The 21384-nt window shown below is 42.1% G+C and overlaps 2 protein-coding genes across 3 annotated transcripts; one reads left to right on the forward strand and one right to left on the reverse strand.

Annotated features, from left to right (window-relative positions):
* Positions 1-229: 229 nt before the first annotated feature.
* On the reverse strand, positions 230-11176 carry glmna (glomulin, FKBP associated protein a). Its single transcript, XM_029453384.1, has 19 exons — positions 11057-11176; positions 10655-10727; positions 9899-10024; positions 9689-9802; positions 9409-9517; positions 8218-8512; positions 8015-8114; positions 7317-7498; positions 6342-6395; positions 5839-5869; positions 5534-5623; positions 5410-5451; positions 4102-4175; positions 3937-4021; positions 3708-3817; positions 1099-1162; positions 892-1027; positions 681-751; positions 230-597 (listed from the first exon to the last, which is right to left on the reverse strand). Exons 2-19 carry the CDS (start codon positions 10691-10693, stop codon positions 508-510), a joined length of 1812 nt encoding a protein of 603 aa, XP_029309244.1. The 5' UTR covers positions 10694-10727; positions 11057-11176; the 3' UTR covers positions 230-507.
* Positions 10634-21263, forward strand: rpap2 (RNA polymerase II associated protein 2). 2 transcript variants are annotated; one of them, XM_029453383.1, is made up of 12 exons: positions 10634-10708; positions 11469-11514; positions 11641-11755; positions 12376-12474; positions 12572-12637; positions 12733-12821; positions 12907-12942; positions 13623-14757; positions 14925-15031; positions 15482-15562; positions 17479-17547; positions 20988-21263. In XM_029453383.1, exons 4-12 carry the CDS (start codon positions 12436-12438, stop codon positions 21127-21129), a joined length of 1764 nt encoding a protein of 587 aa, XP_029309243.1. In that variant the 5' UTR covers positions 10634-10708; positions 11469-11514; positions 11641-11755; positions 12376-12435; the 3' UTR covers positions 21130-21263. The 2 variants fall into 2 exon arrangements, with proteins under 2 accessions (XP_029309243.1, XP_029309242.1); XM_029453382.1 differs by lacking the exon at positions 10634-10708 and adding an exon at positions 11140-11253.
* Positions 21264-21384: the final 121 nt, after the last annotated feature.

A 21384-nucleotide genomic window follows, 5' to 3' on the forward strand; every position in this document is an offset into this window, starting at 1 on the left:
AATGTTTATAGAATACAATTATGATGTGTTGACATTTTGGACAGACATGGATGTAAACTGTAACTTGACGCAAAGAATGGTTAATGTTGTTAATTACAGCCTTGTAATAATTACGTTAGTGTGAGGTTCATAAATTGCTACGTAAACGTAATTGGAGGCACATTTCAGAATGAACCAAAACCACAACTGTAGCAAAAGAAATCACTTGACAAAAAAAACAGCAACTTAATTAACTTGTGTTTACAAGAGTTTGAAAATTTATTACAGAAGCGATACAAACCATTATTTGGATGTTTTATAGACACTGTATGCAACATTTGAAGATACCCAGCAGACCGGCTGAAAATAACTTGAAAGACAAAGAAGCAGCACATGGTTTCACTTTCTGTTTGAATAATGTATCCACGACTGATTTCTTTTTTTAACAGAAAACATCAACAGAGCAGTTGAAGGCTTTTTTTTGTTGGCTCAACTCTGAGACGATGACGACCTCCGGTAGTACAATGTCTAAAGATTTTCTTTCACCTCGGTGAGTTCCTCTATTCGCACCAACACACTCTCAATCATGTCAAACGTGTGCAGGGCTGAGTGCAGAGCCTGAAACACATATTCAAATTCAATCGGGTCAGCGCTGTACGAATAAACAATGATGATGTCATATGAACATGAAAGGCACTGACCTGAATCTGTGACTCTGACGTCATGTTCGGCAGCTTCTCGTCGCCGACAGACACGGAAAGCAAAGACTCCACTGTGGAAAACACATTCATGTATGTTGTTATACTTTCATGGGCTTTTCACAGGCTTCTGTATAAGGCGGAGGTAGTTTTTTTTAAATGTGTACAAAAGTTAATGAGTGGTTTGATAAAGGCAGAACTGAAATGGTCTGACCTTTGGCCTTGCCCCTCTTGGTCGCCATGGTGTCGTGGAGCTCCCTCTCGTAGTGAGCTCTGGACATGTTCACTCCAACACGGAGCGGCTTCAGGAACGTATCTTCTATTTTATACAGCTCTGTCCAGATCCCTGTCTGCAGGATCCAAACATCAGAAACATGTGGGGGGATGTTGAGTTGTGAGGAGTGATGGGATCAACACTCACCTGGTTCTCTGTCACTTTGTCTCTGATGATGAGGTAACGCAGCAGGTTCAGAGACTCCATGATTCTGTTCAAAGCAACAAAGAAAGATGAAATCCTGACTCAACGTTCACTCACTCGCTTTTCTTCTGAACAAAATCCTGTTATTATGACAGCGATTAGTACGACGGCGTATTGGGGCAATTGTAGGCTCAAAACAAAAGAAACAAAGATACGGAGCCTGGGGAGGAAAGTTATATTCTGTGAAAAATAAAACATACTTCTCTAATAAGTCATACGTTTTTCAAGAGAGATCAAGATGAACTGTACCACAGAGCTTTTCACCCATACCGCAGCCATAGAGTAAAAACATTGCACATTGGTAAACAGAAGAAGCAAACTCATGAACAGCAATAATATAAATCCCTTTAGAAACCCCTTAAGTAAAAACAATCAGTGTCCGCCCCTAGTCTACAGATACTTAAAGGTTTTATTGACAAAGGGATACATTTATTTTTAGATCCATTTAATTCACTATGAGGGACTCTGAACCCCCTACCAGGGCAGTACCGGTACTGGAGGTTTAGAACACGGCTCATTAGGTATTTAGCTTTAGCTGCACAGAAGTTATCAAACTGTGATGCCGTCTCTGACGAGGCTCTCTCAGGCTGTTTCCAGCAGGGTGATGAACTACAGAAGACAATGCGACTGGACTGAGTCATTATTTTCCATACAGTGTTTTTGTGGGAACAGGAATAATAATAAGTCTTAAATGAGTTATTAGACATAAGTCCAGAGGCCTCTGGTATATAGGACAGCAGGCCTCTGCCAGCTCTTCACTGCATGACTACCACTAAAACCTCCGCGGCGGAGTGTCTGTGCTGCACGCTGGTCTGTGGCGGTAAAAGAAGAGTTCGATGCAGGTAATGTATCCAGAGCTGCTTTTTGCTCCTGCAACTTCATTTTTAAATCTACTGTAAAACTTGTTTCATTCATTAGCTTTATTACCCCATTTTTACACATTTTAGCAGGAGACATGTTTGTCATGAAATTCATAAAGACTCGAGTTTCATATTTCTCTTTCCTCCGAGCCGTCCTTCATTTTTGGTTTGAGTTAAAAAAAAAGTTACATTTAGCACAAAATGTAAGATAGTGTGAAATGGTATCTGTTGCCCCGGTGATAGAAGTCTCAGTTGTTGCAGCCTTTTAAAGGTTTCAATGCCATCGTTGTTCCACACATGCACACGTTAACTTGTGCTTTACTGCTTTTCAGCAGGGACTTATAGGTGGCATTAAATAGACAACATTAGGGTCAGAGGTTTAGCTTTAGCTGTGTCGGCGTCTTTGACTGGCACAGCATTTGTCCAGAATTCTTTTGCCTTTGGTATTAGAGTCTACATAATGTTTGAACCACATCACTTCACTATGCTGGATTAGATCACCCTAATCATCTATAATGCCTGCAGTGGAGGATCTAATCACATTATACTTTGCAATTAGATTTAGCAATAATGAAATACGCGTGATTTTATCCCAGAATCACCACATTATCATAAGCCTCCGGACTAAAAAGAGATATTGCTGAATTGAGTGTAATCAGAAGAAATCAACGCAGTGATATGGCTGAGGAAGGATATCTCCATGTTCCTCACTAACGTGTGTGTGTGTGTGTGTGTGTGTGTGTGTGTGTGTGAGGTTGATCAAAGAAATGTGAAGTGATGTGGTTCCTTGACATGAGCTTAAATCTCAGAAAGTTATTTTATCGGAAACGACTTTACAAGGTTTTTCTCGGAGTATAACGACCCACTTGACAATGGGGGGGAAAAAGTATTTTAGTTTATATAGAAATAATTAAGAATCTGTCACCCTAATGCAGTGGTTCCCAAAGTGGGGGGTGCAGAGCTATTGCAGGGGGGGGGGGCGCGGCAAGGCAAATGAATGAGCCCTGCTAGCATAACATGGACACGTTTGTGACAGGGCTCCCAGCTAAGCGCAAAGCAGAGGATGGCTCTTCACCAAATGTGCCAGCTTCCCAAACTAAAGTCAAGACCAGAAAATATGATGAGGCATGAATCACCTTCAGCTTCACCAGTACACCGGTGGTAACGAGGAGAGACCAGTGTGTTGCGTGTCTGGAGATACTAGCACAAACTGTCACAAGACCGTTTGAAACAGAACAAGTTAAGAGGCCACTTGGAGACAACACATCCGGAGCACAAAGACAAACCATTCATCAGAAAATGTTCAGGCTTGAGTTTTTTCTCTCGGGGAGCTGGTGAAGTTTTAAAAACCAGAGAGGTCATGTTGAGAAAACATGTTGAAAGCAGATTACAGTTACAGTATTACACAGACTTTTAATAATTCCACTGTAAAGGTCATTTCGCACTTTATTATTTATTTTGTTTTGTAATAAATTGCAGTTTTATGAATTACAATGTTCAAAATAAATTCTAGTGGAGTTTGGAAGCTAAAGATGTGTACGTGTGTCGTAGGGGGGGGCTCGAAAATATTCTTATCTACAGACGGAGGGCCCTGCAGAAAAGGTTTGGAAACCACTGCCCTAATGCATGCTGGGATAGGTTCCAGTGAGCTAGTCAAAGGGCATAGAGAAAAGATGTTCTGTGTGTGCTGACCTGTCCAGGTTCTGCAGGAGGTCGGTCTCTGGGCCGTCTGGCAGGCTGAGAACTTTACGCAGCAAAGGCAGCAGGTGAGCTCCCTCAAACCAGGTGTTACTGTTGCCTGGCTGAGGACAGACAGACAGACTTTTACTGTACAGGACATTTTTAATTACAACCCACACTCAGCACAGACTCTCATTCAGCTCTTAGTAACTGCATCGAAACTTGTAAAATGCCATCTCACCTGCAGGGCAGTGTCTATCTGATTCTTGATGTTTTTAATGACGTAGCCTTCCACTCCTGAGTGATTACTGGTTTTCAGCATGTACCTGAAACAAGAAGGTCAGTAAAAGTCAAAACACTAGAGGGGAACCGAAAGAGACGTTTCTAAACAAAAGGTGGAACTTACTGGAAAAAGTTGTATTTGGCTTCAGTGTCAAGCTTATCGATGCTCAGCTGCAACACCTTCAGCCCTCTGGTTCTCTGTTGAAGAAGAAGATAAATATATAACAATCTTTTTTGATTCCATGGTCATTAAACCAGGCATTAGTACTTTTGGCAGTGGGCAGGTGCCACGTCCTGCTGGGAAATGAAATCAGCGTCTCCATAAAGCTCGTCAGAAGAAGGACGCAGCTCTAAAGCTTCCTGGTAGACGGCTGCGTTCACTTTGAACTTGAGATAACACAGTGGACCAACACCAGCAGAGGACATGGCTCTCAAATCATTACTGTCTGTGGAAACTTCACACTGGACTTCAAGCAACTTGGATTGTGTGGCTCTCCACTCTTCCTCTGGACTCGGGGACCTTGATTTCCAAATGAAATGCAACATTTACTTTCATCTGAAAAGAGGACTTTGGACCACTGTTCTTCTTCTCCTTAGCCCAGGTAAGACGCTTCTGACGTTGTCTCTGGTTCAGGAGTGGCTTGACACGAGGAACGTGACAGGTGTAGCCCATGTCCTGGATATGTCTGTGTGTGGAGGCTCTTCACTGACTCCAGCCTCGGTCCTTGTGAAGCTCCCCCAAATGTTTGAATGGCCTCTTCTTGACGATCCTCTCAAGGCTGAGGTTATCCCTGTTGCTTGTGCACCTTTTCCTTCCATTCAACTTTCTATGGATGTTTTGATACAGCACTCTGGGAACAGCCAGCTTCTTGAGCACTGACCTTTTGAGGCTTCCCCTCCTTGTGGAGAGTGTCAATGACTGTCTTCTGGACAAATGTCAAGTCAGCAGTCTTCCCCATGAATGTGAAGCCTGCTGAACCAGATTGAGACAATTTAAAGGCTCAGGAAACCTTTGCAGGTGTTTTGAGTTCATTAGTTGATTAGAGTGTGACACCGTGAGCCTACAATATTGAACTTTTTCACAATATTCTAATTTTCTGAGATACTGATTAGCTGTAATCTGTAATCATCAAGATTAAAACAAATAAAGGCTTGACATATTGCACTTTGTGTGTAATGAATCCATATAATATACAAGTTTCACTTTTTGAATTGAATTAGTGAAATAAACGGACTTTTCCACGATATTCTAATTTATTGAGATGTTCCTGTACATTAATAAATAGCTCTACAGGTAAGAGGAGAAATATTTTAGATGTTGGGCTGAACTGTCCCTTTAACTCCATTATCTATCTATGGCATTACAATTCCACATAATGTAACGTTTTGCACAAAATTGCTACATTATCTTAACGCTAATGTGAAGACTTACCAAATCATGCCTCGGACATACCGTCATCACCTTCACCAAGGTCTGGAAACAAATTAAATCAATAAGTGAGCGTCAGTAAAGCATCACACTGAGGATCCCAGCCGTCTGTATGAACTGTGTTCACCTGAGGGACTGTGAGGAAGGTTTTGATCTCCATCAGGTCTGCAGGCAGACTGCCGTCCTCCACCCGCACCAGACTCTTCTCATACAGCTCCTGTGGATGGTAACACACATGATGTACGTCAGACTAAAAAAGCTTTCAAATACAGACAGTTCTTCAGAACAGCTGGAAAAGTCTTGTAGGTCACGAGAAACGTTTTCTTTTTCTTTTCAGATTATATCACCTGAGAAATATTTAGAAACCACAATAATAATCTCAAGCATGTTGCACAAATGGAAAAACCATTATGATGTTTCAGTTTGACTCACCAGTCCTTTCTGAATCCTGGACTCCTCAGTTCTGTCAATAAAACATTGTTTTAAAATAAGTTATGACGAGTTCAGCTCAGATACATAACACACACCAAACATTAACCAGTAGATCCAGGTCTGCATGTATTATATTTATATTTATTGGGCAGTTATAAGTACATATATTTATTATTATTCATTATTATTATATGGTGTGCGAGTAATTACTACAAAAAACTTAATTAAATACATTTGTCATGTTTTTGTCCCTCATTGATGTCAAAGTGTGCGTTTCTTTTTTTATCAATTATACAAGGATTCAATGGTTAATATGTACGTTAATAAAATGCTCTTTGTCATTTAAAAGTTACATTTTTTATAAATGTCATCCAACATCAATGACACACTATATCTTTTCAGATATCAGCATCAGTTTAAAAACTCACTTATCTGATGAACTCCTAAACAAAAGCAGCGTTTGCCAAACTGCCATTACACGTGTTGTTTATGAAAGTATTCACCTTGACAACAGGAGGCAAATGTGCTCCATGTTACAACGAAGGCCGAACACAGGACTGTGAACACAGGAAGTCAGGAGGATTAACAATGCATCTAAATTCTGAACGTAAGTTTAAAGGGTAACTTTGATATTTTTTAACCTGGACCCTATTTTCCCAATTTCTGTCAGAGTGACTGTGGCAGTGGGGGGTGGTTAGGGTCCCGGCTGCTGGGGAGAGATGGGAGTGTCCCAGCTGGAGGCCAGACAGCTGAACGGAATCAGGTAATCAGTCACATGATGAAAGCGTGGCGATGGCCTGGTTCTGTTCTTCCTGCAGTAGGCTGAGTCCAGGACCGTCAAGGTGGAGCTGACGGCCACACCACACTGAACACGCCCCATTCCTTCAGATCCCGGAAGCTAAGCAGAGTTGGGCCGTACCTATACCTAGAGGACATTGTGTGTGGAGTATCTGAAAAGGCTGAACGGAAATGATAAATAAACTGTTGACAAAACCTCCTCCCTCCTCTCCACTGTCCTGAGCGTGAGCAGGGAACGCTCACAGTGACTAATGGGGACAACCATTCTTAAAATGTGTCCAGTACTGAGTGAGAGCGCTGCAGCCGCTCTACAGGCTGCAATGTGATCGCTCGGGGAAACTCAGCACCGTCAAGTGTACGTCCACTTTTTTTTTGCCACTGACAGGATCAGATTATTATTATTATAATATTATGTCTGACAACATTATGGAAAGAAAGATTAATAATCTGCGGGAGAAGTGCCGGTGCTGTCACAGTTTGTTGTACAGAAAGTGTCGCTTGGACACAACAACCAGGGAAACTAGGATCCAGGTTGAAAAATACCAAAGTTAACCTTTAATAAGTGTTCAATCCGTATAAATCATCAGTATTGTCCAGCGCTACTTTCCGGACACGCTTGAAGAAACTCACATAGAATATTAGTGCTCCGGTGATTTATGAAGATATTTTGTCCATCTCACCTGAAAACACTGGGGAATGTATCTGCAGCCAGGTGATGGACAAACACCAGGTGAGCCAGGCTGGCCAACGACTCTTTAGGATAACGCACCTCCTCCTCCAGGAAGCCTGGAACCTGCTTTCTCTTCAACAGAGGCTGGTACACGAGACTGGGGAGGGACTCTCCGATCGCACTGAGGGTGTGCTGTAACACACACACACACACACACACACACACACACACACACACAGACACACACAGACACACACAGACACACAGACACACACACACACACCTTTGTTCAAAAATACAAACCAGTTTCTAATTTCCTTACAATATAGATGAAACAAAACAAAGAACATGTCATTACATAAGCCTCACACAAACAAGCAATATGTTTATGTAAAGAAAAAAGCAAACTAACAAAATAACTATAATAAGTAAATAATTAGCAGAATTTATTTTGAGAATTCATGTAGATCATAATCAAAATAAAGGGAAATAAACAATATTTTAATAAAATAAGTATGAACAGATTAAAAAGTAGGTGAAAGCTGATAGTGAAACAGTAATAGAGAAAAGGGGCTAGAGTATTATAAATGGTCAGTTACACTGACATATTACTGTAGAAACTAACAGTGTAGGACCCATCACAACATTTACATTACAGTTACAGCATCCGCTCTTTCCACACTAGTGTGGGGAATGGATGTGCCGTACCATAATCTCAGTGGCAAAATTCCTGAGGGGAGACTCAGCCAGCGTGTCCGGATCCTTGAGCTGTACCTCCAGCAGAGGGTGACTAAGAGTCTTCATACAGCTGCAGAACAGAAAACACGGGAGTCAACTTTTGGCATCAGTATTAGGGTTCATACTGCGGATATTTTATCTGTCTGAGTCTGAATTTCAAATTTCTCACTCACAACTTCAGCAATTCTGTCCCCAGCTCGTGTATCCCTCGTGTATCCCTGCCCAGCTCGCCCGCCCTCCTCTTTGTGCTCTCCCTTTGTGCCTCACTGTTCAGGAGGTTTTGCCTGGCCTCGTGGACAAAAGGCTTGACAAAGTCAATCAGATCGGTGCAGCAGCGACAAAGCGAGAACACGTCGTCCTCCTCTTGCTCCTTGGTGTGAGGTAGAGGCAGGTTGGCCACCTGGTCCAGCACAGAGGACAGGGTCATGCCCAATGACGACGCCTTATGGCTGCCCAGACACAGCAGCACTGAGACACAAGATGAGATGGATATGGCTCTATTTGAGTCGACATGTAATGCAAGTAAGTAAGACAGAAAAATAATCACGTTTGTCTCTGACAAAACAAGACATTTGAAGAAATCATCTTAGACTTTGAGAAACTGTGATGGACATGTTTTTATAGACCAAACGATTAATCTAGAAAACAATCTAGAGCAGGGGTCTTCATTGATTTTCAGGCAAAGGACCCCAAACTGATGGAGATGGAGCAGGGACCCCCTACTATATATAAGTATATAAAATTGTGTTTCATATTAAACTGGGCCTAGTGCCATGTATAGACATAGCTGCCCTGTTATTGTGCATTCAATACTAAGCTATTCAATTAATACACAGGTTCATATATTCATGTTTTTATTTTAAACATGTGCAATGTACAAGGTGGCCACTGCCAGATAATTATCTGCATATTTTCAGTCTTCTCTTGTTTGCGCTTACCCTTATCAGCTGCTATATCAGCAGCAGGTGCCGCCTTGCTTACCGGTGGTTGAGGGTCTCTCACTTGTGCTTATGGAGTTTTTTGGTCGAGTTACAAAACGATAATTTTCGTGCTGTAAGTGGACCGGTGCCCAGCTTGAGAGAGCTCCTGTGTGTCTCCGAATGTGTGCATTGCTGTCTTCTGCCTCCATTTATCCGTTCGCTACAATATGTTGGATTCATGTTAATGTGTATTTAAGACATTTAAATTTGTGGGAAATAATTGGCTGAATATAATAATAATAATTATTGTCTAATCCACCAAATATTTCGCGACCCCCCTGCAGTACCTGGGTCGCGGACCCCCTGTTGAAGACCTCTGATCTAGATTAATCGATAGTAAAATAATCTTTAGTTGCAGCCCTAATTCGTAAGAATGTTCATCACCTTTCTGCAGAGGGTTCAACAGCAGATGGAGGCTCTTGGCTATGGTGTCAGGGTCGTCCTGCTCCAGCTGCTCCAACAAGCCTATCAGCAGCTCTTTGGGTCTGCAGGTCTGGAAAAACAAAACCGACCCTCAAAACAACAATTTCACACTCAAGACACTAAGCATCTACACACTGCTACAATTATCAGTGGATCATATCAAATTATAACTATTGTTTTTATCTTATCTGTCATAATCCAATCTTGTGGTTTTGGTTAACTCTTGAGCACAAGAACAGACCTGTAGCAGGTGGTTGAAAATGGCGAGGCATTGAGAAAACTTCTCGCTGTCTTTCTTCAGCAGAACCTGGATCAGGGGAGGCAGCAGATTCCAACCCATACATCTCACGAGGTCCTACAGAGAGAGGGACAGAGGAGTGTTTGTTCAGTACAATATGCAACACACTGACAAACAAGTCTACGTGCTGAAACAATGCTCAGCTTTGAGTACCTGATTCTTTTCATCCAGGACAAGACTGAGGACCTGTGCGCTGTTTCCCTCCTCGATGCAGGTCCGCCCAGAAATCGTGAATACGTCATGGTCCTCGGTGGTGTAGCGGTCATCAGGGAGGGCTTGCTGTGTGAAAGAGAGATAAAATATAGATATTTTATTAAGTGTGCTGCTTTTATTATAAATTGAATACATTTGAGGTTTGTACTGTTGGTTGGACAAACTGTAGACGTCACTTTAAGAGTCCAAATTGTATTACATAGTGCAGTTTTAGTGAAAATGCATGTGTTTGGGAAGTAGTGAGCATACGACTGGATACCTGAGACTCTGATTATACTATACAGAGTTGTGCTGTTGTTAAACGTGGACCCCATTTACTTCAATTTATCAAGACTTTTCTGTTTTTTTTTTTTATTCTTTGTTCACCGTAGAGGCATGCGAGAAAAACAAAGTTTTCTTCAAGAATTCAAGGTAACACGGGGCAAGTACTTGATACAAATGGACAGTAGCAACACAGAGGCCTGTCACTTAAAACTGAATTTTCTTTTTTTCTAAACTGATGCAGTGCTATGTGTGAACGTGCAGCTAAAACAAAGCTGCACAAATCACTATTGCTCACTGCATAAACTCATTCAGATTACTTGCACCAAGTAAATTAAGTCATAGCACTAAATAGCATGTCTGTGGAGAACCCAGATATGATGGTGACAGCTGTGGATGCATGTAAAGAGGTGGGTGTAGGTGCATTTCATTTACACATCTCTGGACCACATCACTGAGCTGCTCCAGAGCCATCACTGCTGTCTTCAGGTACTCTGCACACAGAAGTCTTCCAAAACACACAGGACAGTTCATGTCAAAACAATGCACCCCACAGCTGTACAAGAGTTATTTCATCATTTATATGTATGCACATCTTGGTTATGTTCAGGTTAAGGTGTCTGTGCCTGTGTGTGCGGTAAAACTGGACAGCTGTAAACAGAGAAGAGGAAACTGAATGCTTGTGTATAATTCTCAATTAGCTTAGCAGTTAGACGGAAGACAAACATTTACTTGCGCTATCCTAGCTAGACAAACACAGACACAAACATTACGCCCTGTTGCCGAATACAAAAGTGATAACAACATAATAATAATGATAATAAGGTAGATACCCACCGTAGCTCACTACATGTCCAAACAGCCCGATGAAAACTACCACGCTACCGCTAACTCGTGAAAGCGCAAACGGCTGGATTGTCCTTTTGCGCTTGTCGTAGAATAAAATACGTCATAGGTCAGAGTTAAAAACAGAAACAACATGGAGACAGAGGAGAGAAGAAGGAGCGAAGAATCCGCTAAAACGTCTAAAAATGGTTTGTTTGCAATACGAATTTGTGGAAGAACTTTCCGAATATGTTTTCAGCTTAACAGACGCCAAGAAGTAGTTCAAATATGTGTATACACAGCTACTTTGTGTACTTTCTTATTGACAGGTTCACTGGTTTCCACAGCACAGTGATATTTTCAGTAGGGAATCATTCAACAGTCCTTTTAGCATTTTATTCATGTAACCATGTTTGTGTGGCAGGGGGGAAATGCGCCAAAGCACGGTCCGCTGAAGAAGAAGCAAGAAGGTGAGACAGGGCATATTTTGAAATGGTGCCAGAGAGTCTCACAGCGTCTTGCTCATTAATGTTATAGTTGTAGTAATACATGTCAATAGTAACAACACTTCTAATGTGTGTACTATGTTGTGTCAGGAGGGAGGTAGTGAAGGAGAAGTTAAGGGAGCAGCTGGATCTGGAGAAAAGAGCCCTGGATGTAGTGGAGCGTCTCCTGGAGGACAGCGTGGGTGAAGACTTCCTGGTTGACTGTGTAAGCATCCTCTGAGTTTACTTTTACTGCATACGTCCTGAACAGTAACCTGGTCCTGGGTCATGTCTTCCTGGCATCACCCTGCTCCTTTTACTTGTATATCACTGCCTCACTCTAATGTTGATCTTGTCACTTGCATCCGCCAACTATTTCCATCTTGATTAATTTCTTTGTTGACGATGACGAATATTTGATGATGATGATGAATATTTCTATCCAAGGAACATGGGTGTGTCGACATCTTTAAATGTTAACGATGGTAATATTACTAGAAGTGAAGCTTAAGTAATTGTGACATTGAAAATAATAGTGCTTCTTAGTTTTCTTTCCGATACACAGTGAAGTAGTTTATTTTTTCAGATCAGATGTTAAACGTTTACATCGAGACCAAGGACTTAATAATAATGTAATAATAATATATATTTGGGGAAGGTCATCCCCCCCAATATTCAAATATGCCTATCAAATACTGATATGTAAGACTTTTGATCGCATGCATTTATTAGTTCTGTTATGTTGGAAGCAGTGAATTATCACATTTGCTTGGTTTTAATTCACCAAACATTAGAATACCATGGAAACAAATACGGTGAGAATTTTATTGTCTCCTTTCTTCACAGGCAAGTTTCATTGTTCCTGCTAATTACACAGATACTGTCGAGGAGAGGTTCATTGCTAAGATGTGTGGTTATCCCATATGTTCAAATAAACTGGGCAAGGTAAGACCCTTTTATATCAGTCTTTACAGTCCTATGCAAGCAATAACTATCATCGTGTCTCTGATGTTTTATTCTTCTAATCTGACTCGTTTTATAGATCCCAACTCAAAAATACAAAATTTCGACAAAGACCAATAAGGTGTACGACATCACAGAGCGCAAGGTAAGTGCTGCTATGTGTGGAATATGTTTCTTTTATACATTTCATCTTGAAGAAACAGTTGAAAGATCACTTTTGCGTCTCTCTCTTGTTATTAGTGTTATTGTAGTAACTTCTGCTACAAAGCCTCCAAAGAGTTTGAGCTACAAATCTCGAATACTCCCCTTTGGCTGAGGCAGCATGAGAGGTAAGTTCACAGCTATGAACTGATCATTGAATATTTTAATCTTCTACTTATTAAAACTGTGTGTTTACGTTCTTATCACTGACAGTCCTCCAGAAGTTATATTGATGAAGAAAGGAGATGGGTATGTATTTGCTTAAAGGTATAACATGAAACATTTCTGCATTAAAATGTCTAAACAACTAGACCTGTGTTATATATTTAGTTGAGTTGTGTACTCTCATTATCCTAAATCTTTCCAACAATTTTCAACTTAGAGAAGTTAATGTTAATCAAGGTGATGTCCGTTTCATTTGGTCGTCTGTGATGGCGAAGTATCCCCTCTGAGCATGTGTCTGCCAGAAGCTGTCATAAATCCACATTTTTACGATACACTTTTTGATCTTGGTCATTTTCAATAATATATTTGAACTAGATTAGATCTGACATCTGAATCTTAATTTATTAAAGGAGCAAACTGAGCAAATGTTGGCGATTACTGTGCTGCATCAGAAAAACACAGATTTTTAAAGTTACATTGCTTTATTCAGCAGCTGACTGTAACGACACACTCCCATGATCCCACGTTTCATCGCAACGCCACCAAACTCGTCTTCTGTTTTGAGCCTAGTGGCTGAAAATGACATTTTGTGCATTCTAAGTATTTATAAGTGAATTTCTTTAAATATTAACATATCATATCTTTTTTTTTTAAAGTGGATTCAACTAACTAATGGATACATCTTTAAAAGTTTTGGTTGTTTGATGTTCTAAATAATAAAGGAAATCTAAGTTTTATAATAGATTGACTTTCCGTGTGTCTAGCGGGAGTTCTGGTGAGGAGGTGAAGCTGTTGGAGAAGTGTCTGGAAGAGGAGGACATCGAGAACCCGCATGCTGCTCCACCCGAGAACCTTCAGAGCTCTGAGCAGGGTTCTGCTGCAGCCGGCCTCACCCACAGTGATAGCAGCGACATTGAACAGGAGCAGGACTTCGTCTCCAGCATGGTTTCCCAGCGGCAGGGACCCAGGGTGCACTGGGGCGACCTGCCTAAACGTACAGATAAAGACAAGAAAGGTGATCGAGAGAAGATGGAGAGGCGAAAGAAACAAATGAGAGAGGGGGGCGAAGAAGACACTGAGGGTCATCGAGGTCAAGGTGCAGAGAGGGAGGAAAGAATTAGAGAAAATGAGAATAGATGGGAGTCCCAGTCTTGTAAAACAGAAGTTGGAACTGACGCTGTTAAAAGGCTGCCTTCATTAAACACAGACAATGGAGAGCAGGTGCTAGAGGAGAGGGGCCTGCCAGACGAACTCAGCGTGGAAGAGGCTACAGCTAGGCTGAATTTGTACAATTTATCTCATAATGCTCCCCCGCCTGTTCACTCAACAGCCACACAAGCAGAGCACACAGATCTAGTCTCTTCTCCACCATGTGAAGACTCAAACAGCTCGACAGAAGGCAAACATCTCCCTTCTTCAACCCTGATCAACACGAATCAGGAAGCCGCAGCACTGACCAGCCAGCCTGGCCTCAACATCACCCAGGTGGGTATGAGCAAGAGAGGGGCAGCAGGGCTGCGAGATCTAATCAAGACCCACGCTGCTGAAGCCAAACCCAACTCCATCCGGCTCAATCTCCTCGAGCGTCTGAGAAGAACGATAAAGGACTGGAGCACCGAGGAGACCCTGAAGTTCCTGTACGGCGCTGACCGTTCACACGGCTCGCCTTTTGCTGATGTTACAGAAGAAAAGGAGGTGAAGGAGGAGCTGGATGAAGACGACCTTGAGGATGAGGATGCAGAAGGGGCGGATGCTGTGGCGCAGAAGAGACAGTCAGCCGCAGCTCCAGACTACCAGATGCTGCAGCAGGAGACCCAGCAGCTGGAGGTCAGGGTCAGGGAGTTTTATAAAGGAACCTGGACTTTACCTGAGGAGGGAGAGGAGCCGCATGGAAACAAGGTGAGTGAAGGAAAGAGGAGGGTTGTGAATGAAGGACCTTGTTGTAAGAGACAACGGCCACATGGAGGCACTATATATAAAATCCTTTGTGTAAACAAATGTGATTGGGACGGAAGTGTGTTTATGAACTGAGGTTTGCTGTCAAGCACTCGTTTGTGCCCCACCAGGTGACAGTCCAGGACCAGAGCACAAAGGACCCGACGCTCCCGCTCATCGACTCTCATGCTCAGCACCTCATCCAGAAACGAATCGCAGTGGAGAAGCTCACCAGCTGGTGTGTGTTTGTGTGCTTTTGTGTGTCTTTGTCAGCAGGATTACGGAAAAACTAAAAAAGAACCCATTAAATAAATGGTCTCTGGAAGTGTCATGCACTTGTTACAGGACTATGTATTTGTTTTATAGACACGACACAGATTTAGGGGCATTTTTTGGCAGAAATGGCTTATTCATACCCACGAGTGTAAAATCCCCTCAAACTAAGAATTGTTACCTCTCAATGAGCCCTTCATATCTACAGAGGTCCTCTTGCAAGGTGTCCGCCAAGTTACACCGCCATGTTTCTACAGTAGCCTAGAACGGACAAACTGAACTCTGGCCCTAGAGAGGGCAATTCACATTTTTACTCTCCCCTTAATAGCACAAATTTACAGACAGTAGAAATTGACATTTTTCTGTTGTATTTGTCTCTTTGTCCTCATCTTTTTGTATGTGTGTTGTGTTGCAGTATCAGAAACATTGTCGGTCCTCTGCGTCTCACCATGAGTGACGTCTCCACTGACCTGAACAACCTGGTCAGGACATTCAGGTCAGTGCAGCACACACACAAATGCTCAGGTCACAGGCGTCCAGGTAGCGCACCTGGTGGAGCAGGTGGCCCGGGATCGAATTCAGCCCCTCTGACTCCCTGCTTCCAGTCCATCCGTGTCCAATAAAGGCAAAAATGGCAAAAGAAATGATCTTCAATACACAGGTCACACACACGCACACAGTTTATTTTTGGTCTGATCATTTCAACACACGAACAATTTGTCACAAAATGTGCTTTTTAACTTTAATTTATAATGTCTCGAGAGGCAAAGAACTGTTGACAGGGCATCATGGTTCACGTCAGCACATTTAAAGGTACAGTACTAGAGCTGATATTCTGCATGCAACAGAATGACTGATGAAGAACTCTGGTGCCTCCTACAGGCAGGCATGAGACATGAAGGCACAGGTGAAGTTAATAACATTAATTATGTCTATACTCAGTTAAGGGGCTTGATCTTGTGCATGCTGACTTACTGGGACACTTGACTGTAACAGAGCCATAATTACTGTGATTAGTAACACCTGTGCTCTTCCTTGTGATGACGAGTCAAGATTGCCCAATGAGGTGCGTTCCTGCAGAGTGCGTGAGGTCAAAACATCAAGCGCATGAGGGCTCTCACGATTATTTTACAATTAACTCTGTAAGACAAGAGTCTAGAAGGCGTTCAAATCAGGCAGTAAAAAACTTCAAATAAAAAGTCCCAAACCCACAATTGTCGTCTTCGAGGTAACATGATATGTCACCACAAAGCACTGTCTCCACCCCTGTCTCCACCCCCGTCTCTACCCCTGTCTCCACCCTGGAACTGATGCATTGAAATGGAATTCAGTCATCCTTCATTTCCTTCCTTACACCTGTGATTTTCCTTCTGTGACACAACTCTATGAGAAGGATAAAGGTGCAACAATCAAGCACAGTCTGCACACGCCAACACGGTCCTGAGAAGAATTACACAATATAAGTGTTTTAATCGGAAGCATGTAGCATTTTAATGTGGCATTTGTTACATAATAGAAATTAGGGCTGCACAATATATTGTGTTTTGTTAATTGTCATCGTAATTTCAACTTGCAAGATAAACACATTACGAAAGACTGAAATTGCACTCGGTGATCATTTAGTTAATTCAAAGAAAAGAGTATCAGTAGAAAACTGCACTTTTAAATGCATTTTTATTTATTTTTATTGGTGCATTTTGTTTAGTTCAATGTTGAATTTGTTCAATAATAATTTTTTGGGGGAATGATTTCCTTTCATTTTGTTATAAATAAGCAATTTGTTGTATTTAAACAGTATATTGTAAGCAGCAGAACTGAGTACACTTTAATATCTGTTTATTTATTGCATGTAATTATCACAATATTCTACAACGTTATCGCATATTTTCCTCATATCGTGCAGCCCTAAAAGAAATGTACTAAATATTGTCCTTGTCCATTAGTAGCCAGTGTAGCGGTTTATTAAAAACGCTTTAAAACTTGCACCAGAATTGAACATTTCCTGCCATAGAAGTACTCTGTGTTCCCATTGGCTGGTTAGGATGCTGTCAACAGGAGTGCTATTAAATCACTGTGCAGTGAGTAACACCTCCAGTCCTGCTTCCAGGAATTCTCTTTTCTGCTGTCAGAGGCCCCGCTGACGAGAGGCTTGAACCAAAGAATATACACAGCGCTGTCACCGAAACATACATCACTGCACTATTGCAGGCAGTGTTTGTGGTGGTCGATCCGACCGTGTGCACATTTAGTTTTCCTAGTTTACTTCTCATCAGAATGAGGTGATCGTTGATGCTGCTGCGTAGAGTTATGTGTGTTTTCACACAGGTTCTGAGGTTAGATATATCTGCAACACATAGACAAATGCTCATACTGACCTGTTGCTCACTTTGCTTTTTTTCCTTAACACCACAGGTTCACCAACACAAACATCATCCACAAGACTCCAGAGTGGACTCTCATAGCCGTCGTGCTTCTCCATCTGTAAGTGTACAGTGTGTGTCTGTGTGAATGTGTTACTTCAGTGTTAAGAGGATGCACCATGACGGCTGGACATAAAATAATATGACAAGGAAATTAAGGGCCATTGTTTCCCAAGAAATACACCCAGCCAGCAAACTCAAAACCCTGTTCTTCACTGCCTGGGTGTGTGGTCAGGAGGTAGAGTGGGGGGCTCGATCCCCGGACGCTGCGGACAACATGTTAGTGTCCTTGGGAAAGAAACTGAACTCCAAATGACTCCCGATGGCCAACGGTGTTGAATGTTTATCATTCCTTTAGGATTCCTTTATTGTTCAGCGTTCAGGAGGTTTATACCGGGAGGCAAAGTATCCGCAGAGGTCTCCTCCTCTCCAAAACAAACGGACACGGTGATTAAAACCGGTAAAAACACAGAACGTTTGAAAGAACGCACGTGCTGGAGGGGCTGCGAGGGGTTGCCACTAATGTTTGCTCCGCTTGTTTCTCTGATAACTTCACACTCGGCCATCATCAGAATGTGGCTTGAAACTGGATAAGAATCCATTTATGAAGCTTCTTGCAGAGAGCCACAACGCTGACACACGCTCAAAGGAGGTTGGACAATTGTTGTAAACATTTGGGATAATGCAAGTTCACAACTCCACCATATATACGATGTAGGGCTAGCTGTTTGTAGACATCTTAATGTTGCAATGTTACTTTTAACAGATTGGAAATTATTTGACTTTACTTATTCATTCAAGGAAGAAAACACAAACTGTCCCGACTGTGACTTGGATTGACTTTGAGCTTCATGGTGCTTTTAACAAGACACTATATGGTGCTGCATTGTTTTAGCCCATGCCATATGGTCAGTGCGTGTGTGTGCGTGTGCGTGTGTGTGTGTATCTGTGTGCGTGTGTTTGTGTGTGTCTGTGTGTTGTTGGCAGTTCATGGACAGTTCCGTGCTGCTCCCGCCTAAGTACACACAGACGCCTCATGGCCTTATCTCCACCTGATTGCCCCTCTCCAGATCCGTGATCCAGGGCAGAAAGCACACACAAGCAGCCCTATACACTTTTAAATACACAGACACACACAGTTCCTCTGTATACATCCAATCAAAATGAGCACTATAAATTGCCCCGGCTGGGAAACGTTCACCTGATGCCCGGTTGACTCTGATTCATGACTCCCTCAGCGGCCCCAGGTCAGTATGCATCAACATCTTCATTGTGAAGGCTCGGGGACAAAATAATACAGTAAGTGTTGTGCTGCTTGGCAGGCAGCAGCTAACACAAATCTATACCCTCAAAGCAAGGGAGCCTTGTGACGGCAAACTGTTTCTTTAAATAGCATTACGTAATACATAATAAATAAATTAGGTTGCAAATGTGGACAAACTGCAGTTTGTCTCTGGAAAGTAGGTTAGTTTAGTTTTTTAAGTTAGGATGAAATATATTTAGCTTAATTATCCGACACAAATGCTCGATTATCTTCTGGGTTGTGATGAAACATTTTTCCACCTTTTTGAGAGAAGAGATTTGTGATCTGGCTTTGACCTGATTGTAGGTTATTTGGGACTTTGACAGTTGAGAGATAAATGTTTAAAAGCACAGATTGTATCTGACTGATGAAGCACTTATTAACCTGTATTTATTACATGATGACGTATCATTATCATCACAGTTCTTTTTTTATTCTGTCCGTCTTTGATAATCGGCCCTTCCAGAAACATTTATTCTCTTTGTCGCATGTCCCGCTGGTACTCTATGATTTCATTAGTTCCCATTTAACATCAAGCTTCTCCATCCTTCCATTCCTCCATCATGAATAATTTGGTGTGCCGCCCTATCTCTCTGCTGCATGGCAGCTGTGGAGATGGTCTGGCCTCTATTGTTGATGCCAGCTGAATAATGGATGCTCCCCCTGCAACACTACACCCTGGGGTGAACCGGAGATTAAGCAGCAGTGCACCTCCACACAGGTAGACAGGACAGGTAGAGGGGGGGTGAGGGGGGTTAGAGAGGTGACGGAGATCAGGTGGAAGGTTGCAAACTGGATTTAGAGCTGGAGGTAAACTCTTTACGTAGGGGTGTTAGTCTGTGCTGATGTGAAATTCCATGTTACTGCAGGCTGGAGGACACTAAAATGAATAACACAGCCACCTTGTGTAACGAGTATTTAAAGGTATAATGTGTAACATGTCCACATTAAAATATCAACCCCACTAGACCTGTGTTATATATGTTGTTGAGTTGTACTTACATTATCCCAAATGTTTCCAACAATTTTCAAACCTAGAGAAATCAGTCTGTTTCATGTGGTCGCCTGTAATGGAGACGTGTCCCCTTTAAGCATGCGTCGGTGTTGTAAATGTCTCCCAGGAGCTGTCGTAAGTCCACTTTTTATCCAGTCTAAGCCACATTTTAACAATAGCTTTTTTAGGTCTTGGTGGTTTTTAACGTCTGGATCTTAAGTTATCAGTTATCAGAGCTGAGAGAACCTCAGTGGCAGTCCAACAGTATGGGGAAACACAGATTTTTAATGTGAAGCTGCTTTAATATGTATTTTCAGTTTTACTCACTGTGTCCGTTTATTTTGGAGAGGAGGAGACTTCTGCGGATAATTTGTTCCCGGGTAAAAACGTCCTGAACGATGAACGATGAAGGGATCCCAACCAGGGAGGAGCTGACTGCAATGACTAACTCCCATGATCCCACGCTCCTCACAACCATCCAACTGTACACACAGTTGTTTTGCCTTTTCTTGTTTGGATTAAGAGAAACGTGCATATTGTTGTAAAACTTTACAAAGATGCAAATCAAACAAACCTCATTAGAAATGAACTCTGTCGTGTGTAAATGAAGTTTTTAGATATTACTGGATGACTCGGGTCGTCACGGAGTGCGTTTGCAGGCCGAGAGTATCCTGGTTTTGATCAGATGTGATATATCCTGCTTTCAAAAACCTGAATATGCTGGCTTGGGGACTCTACTACCAGGATACTGTCGCATGTAAACTGGTTTCTGAACATTCTCCTTTTATAGAGAAATTAGTGTCTGAGAAGACTTCCTGCACACAGATCATCTGAAACCTGGATACTGTTATGATCCTGTGTGTTTCTCATGTTCCATGTGAATAAGACTCACAACCAGGATTCTTCTGCGCATGTAAAAACTCATGTGAGCAGAGGTCATAACTACAACCACCTCAACCCTTTCTTAAAAGATGCGATCTGTGTTACTCATAAGTTATCCACACGACTCAGTAAACCTGCAACATGAAGCCTTGTCAGCGTTCAGTACGTTAGCTTAGTGGATCCTGGCTGTGACGGGACTTATGGATTATAATCACTGTTGAAGGGTGTCCGAAAAATGTTATTCTTATCAATTATGTTCCATTTTTGTTTTGTTGTCTGGTATGTTTCAACAGTTGTGATTGTGTATGATTGTGTGCTTCAGGCTGTCGGGGGTGTCTCCGGTGGTGCGAGAAGCCTTACAGACGGCAGCGGAGTATTTGAACTCCCTGATGGAGGAGCTCGGGCTGCAGGAGCAGGACCTTCTGGACTTAGTCCGACTGTTTAACACTCCCCACACACACTAACACACACAGAGCCAGACGTGTGAATAATATATACACACTCACTGACTGAAGGATATAAATGTGGCTATCTGGCATTTTCTGTCATGTTTGTTTTCCAAAAAATAAAGTTTGTTGTAATAACTTCTGAATCAAAAGCTCTGTCCTTGTGTGTTCACTCCTGAGCAATGATACAGGAGAAGAGTGCAGCGCGAGAGGACTGTACATTTACTCACATACTGTACGTACAAATGTGAGGTACTTTGTCAGGCCATTGTC

The sequence above is a fragment of the Cottoperca gobio genome, chromosome 17 (genome assembly GCF_900634415.1).
Source record: "Cottoperca gobio chromosome 17, fCotGob3.1, whole genome shotgun sequence".
NCBI lineage: Eukaryota > Metazoa > Chordata > Actinopteri > Perciformes > Bovichtidae > Cottoperca > Cottoperca gobio.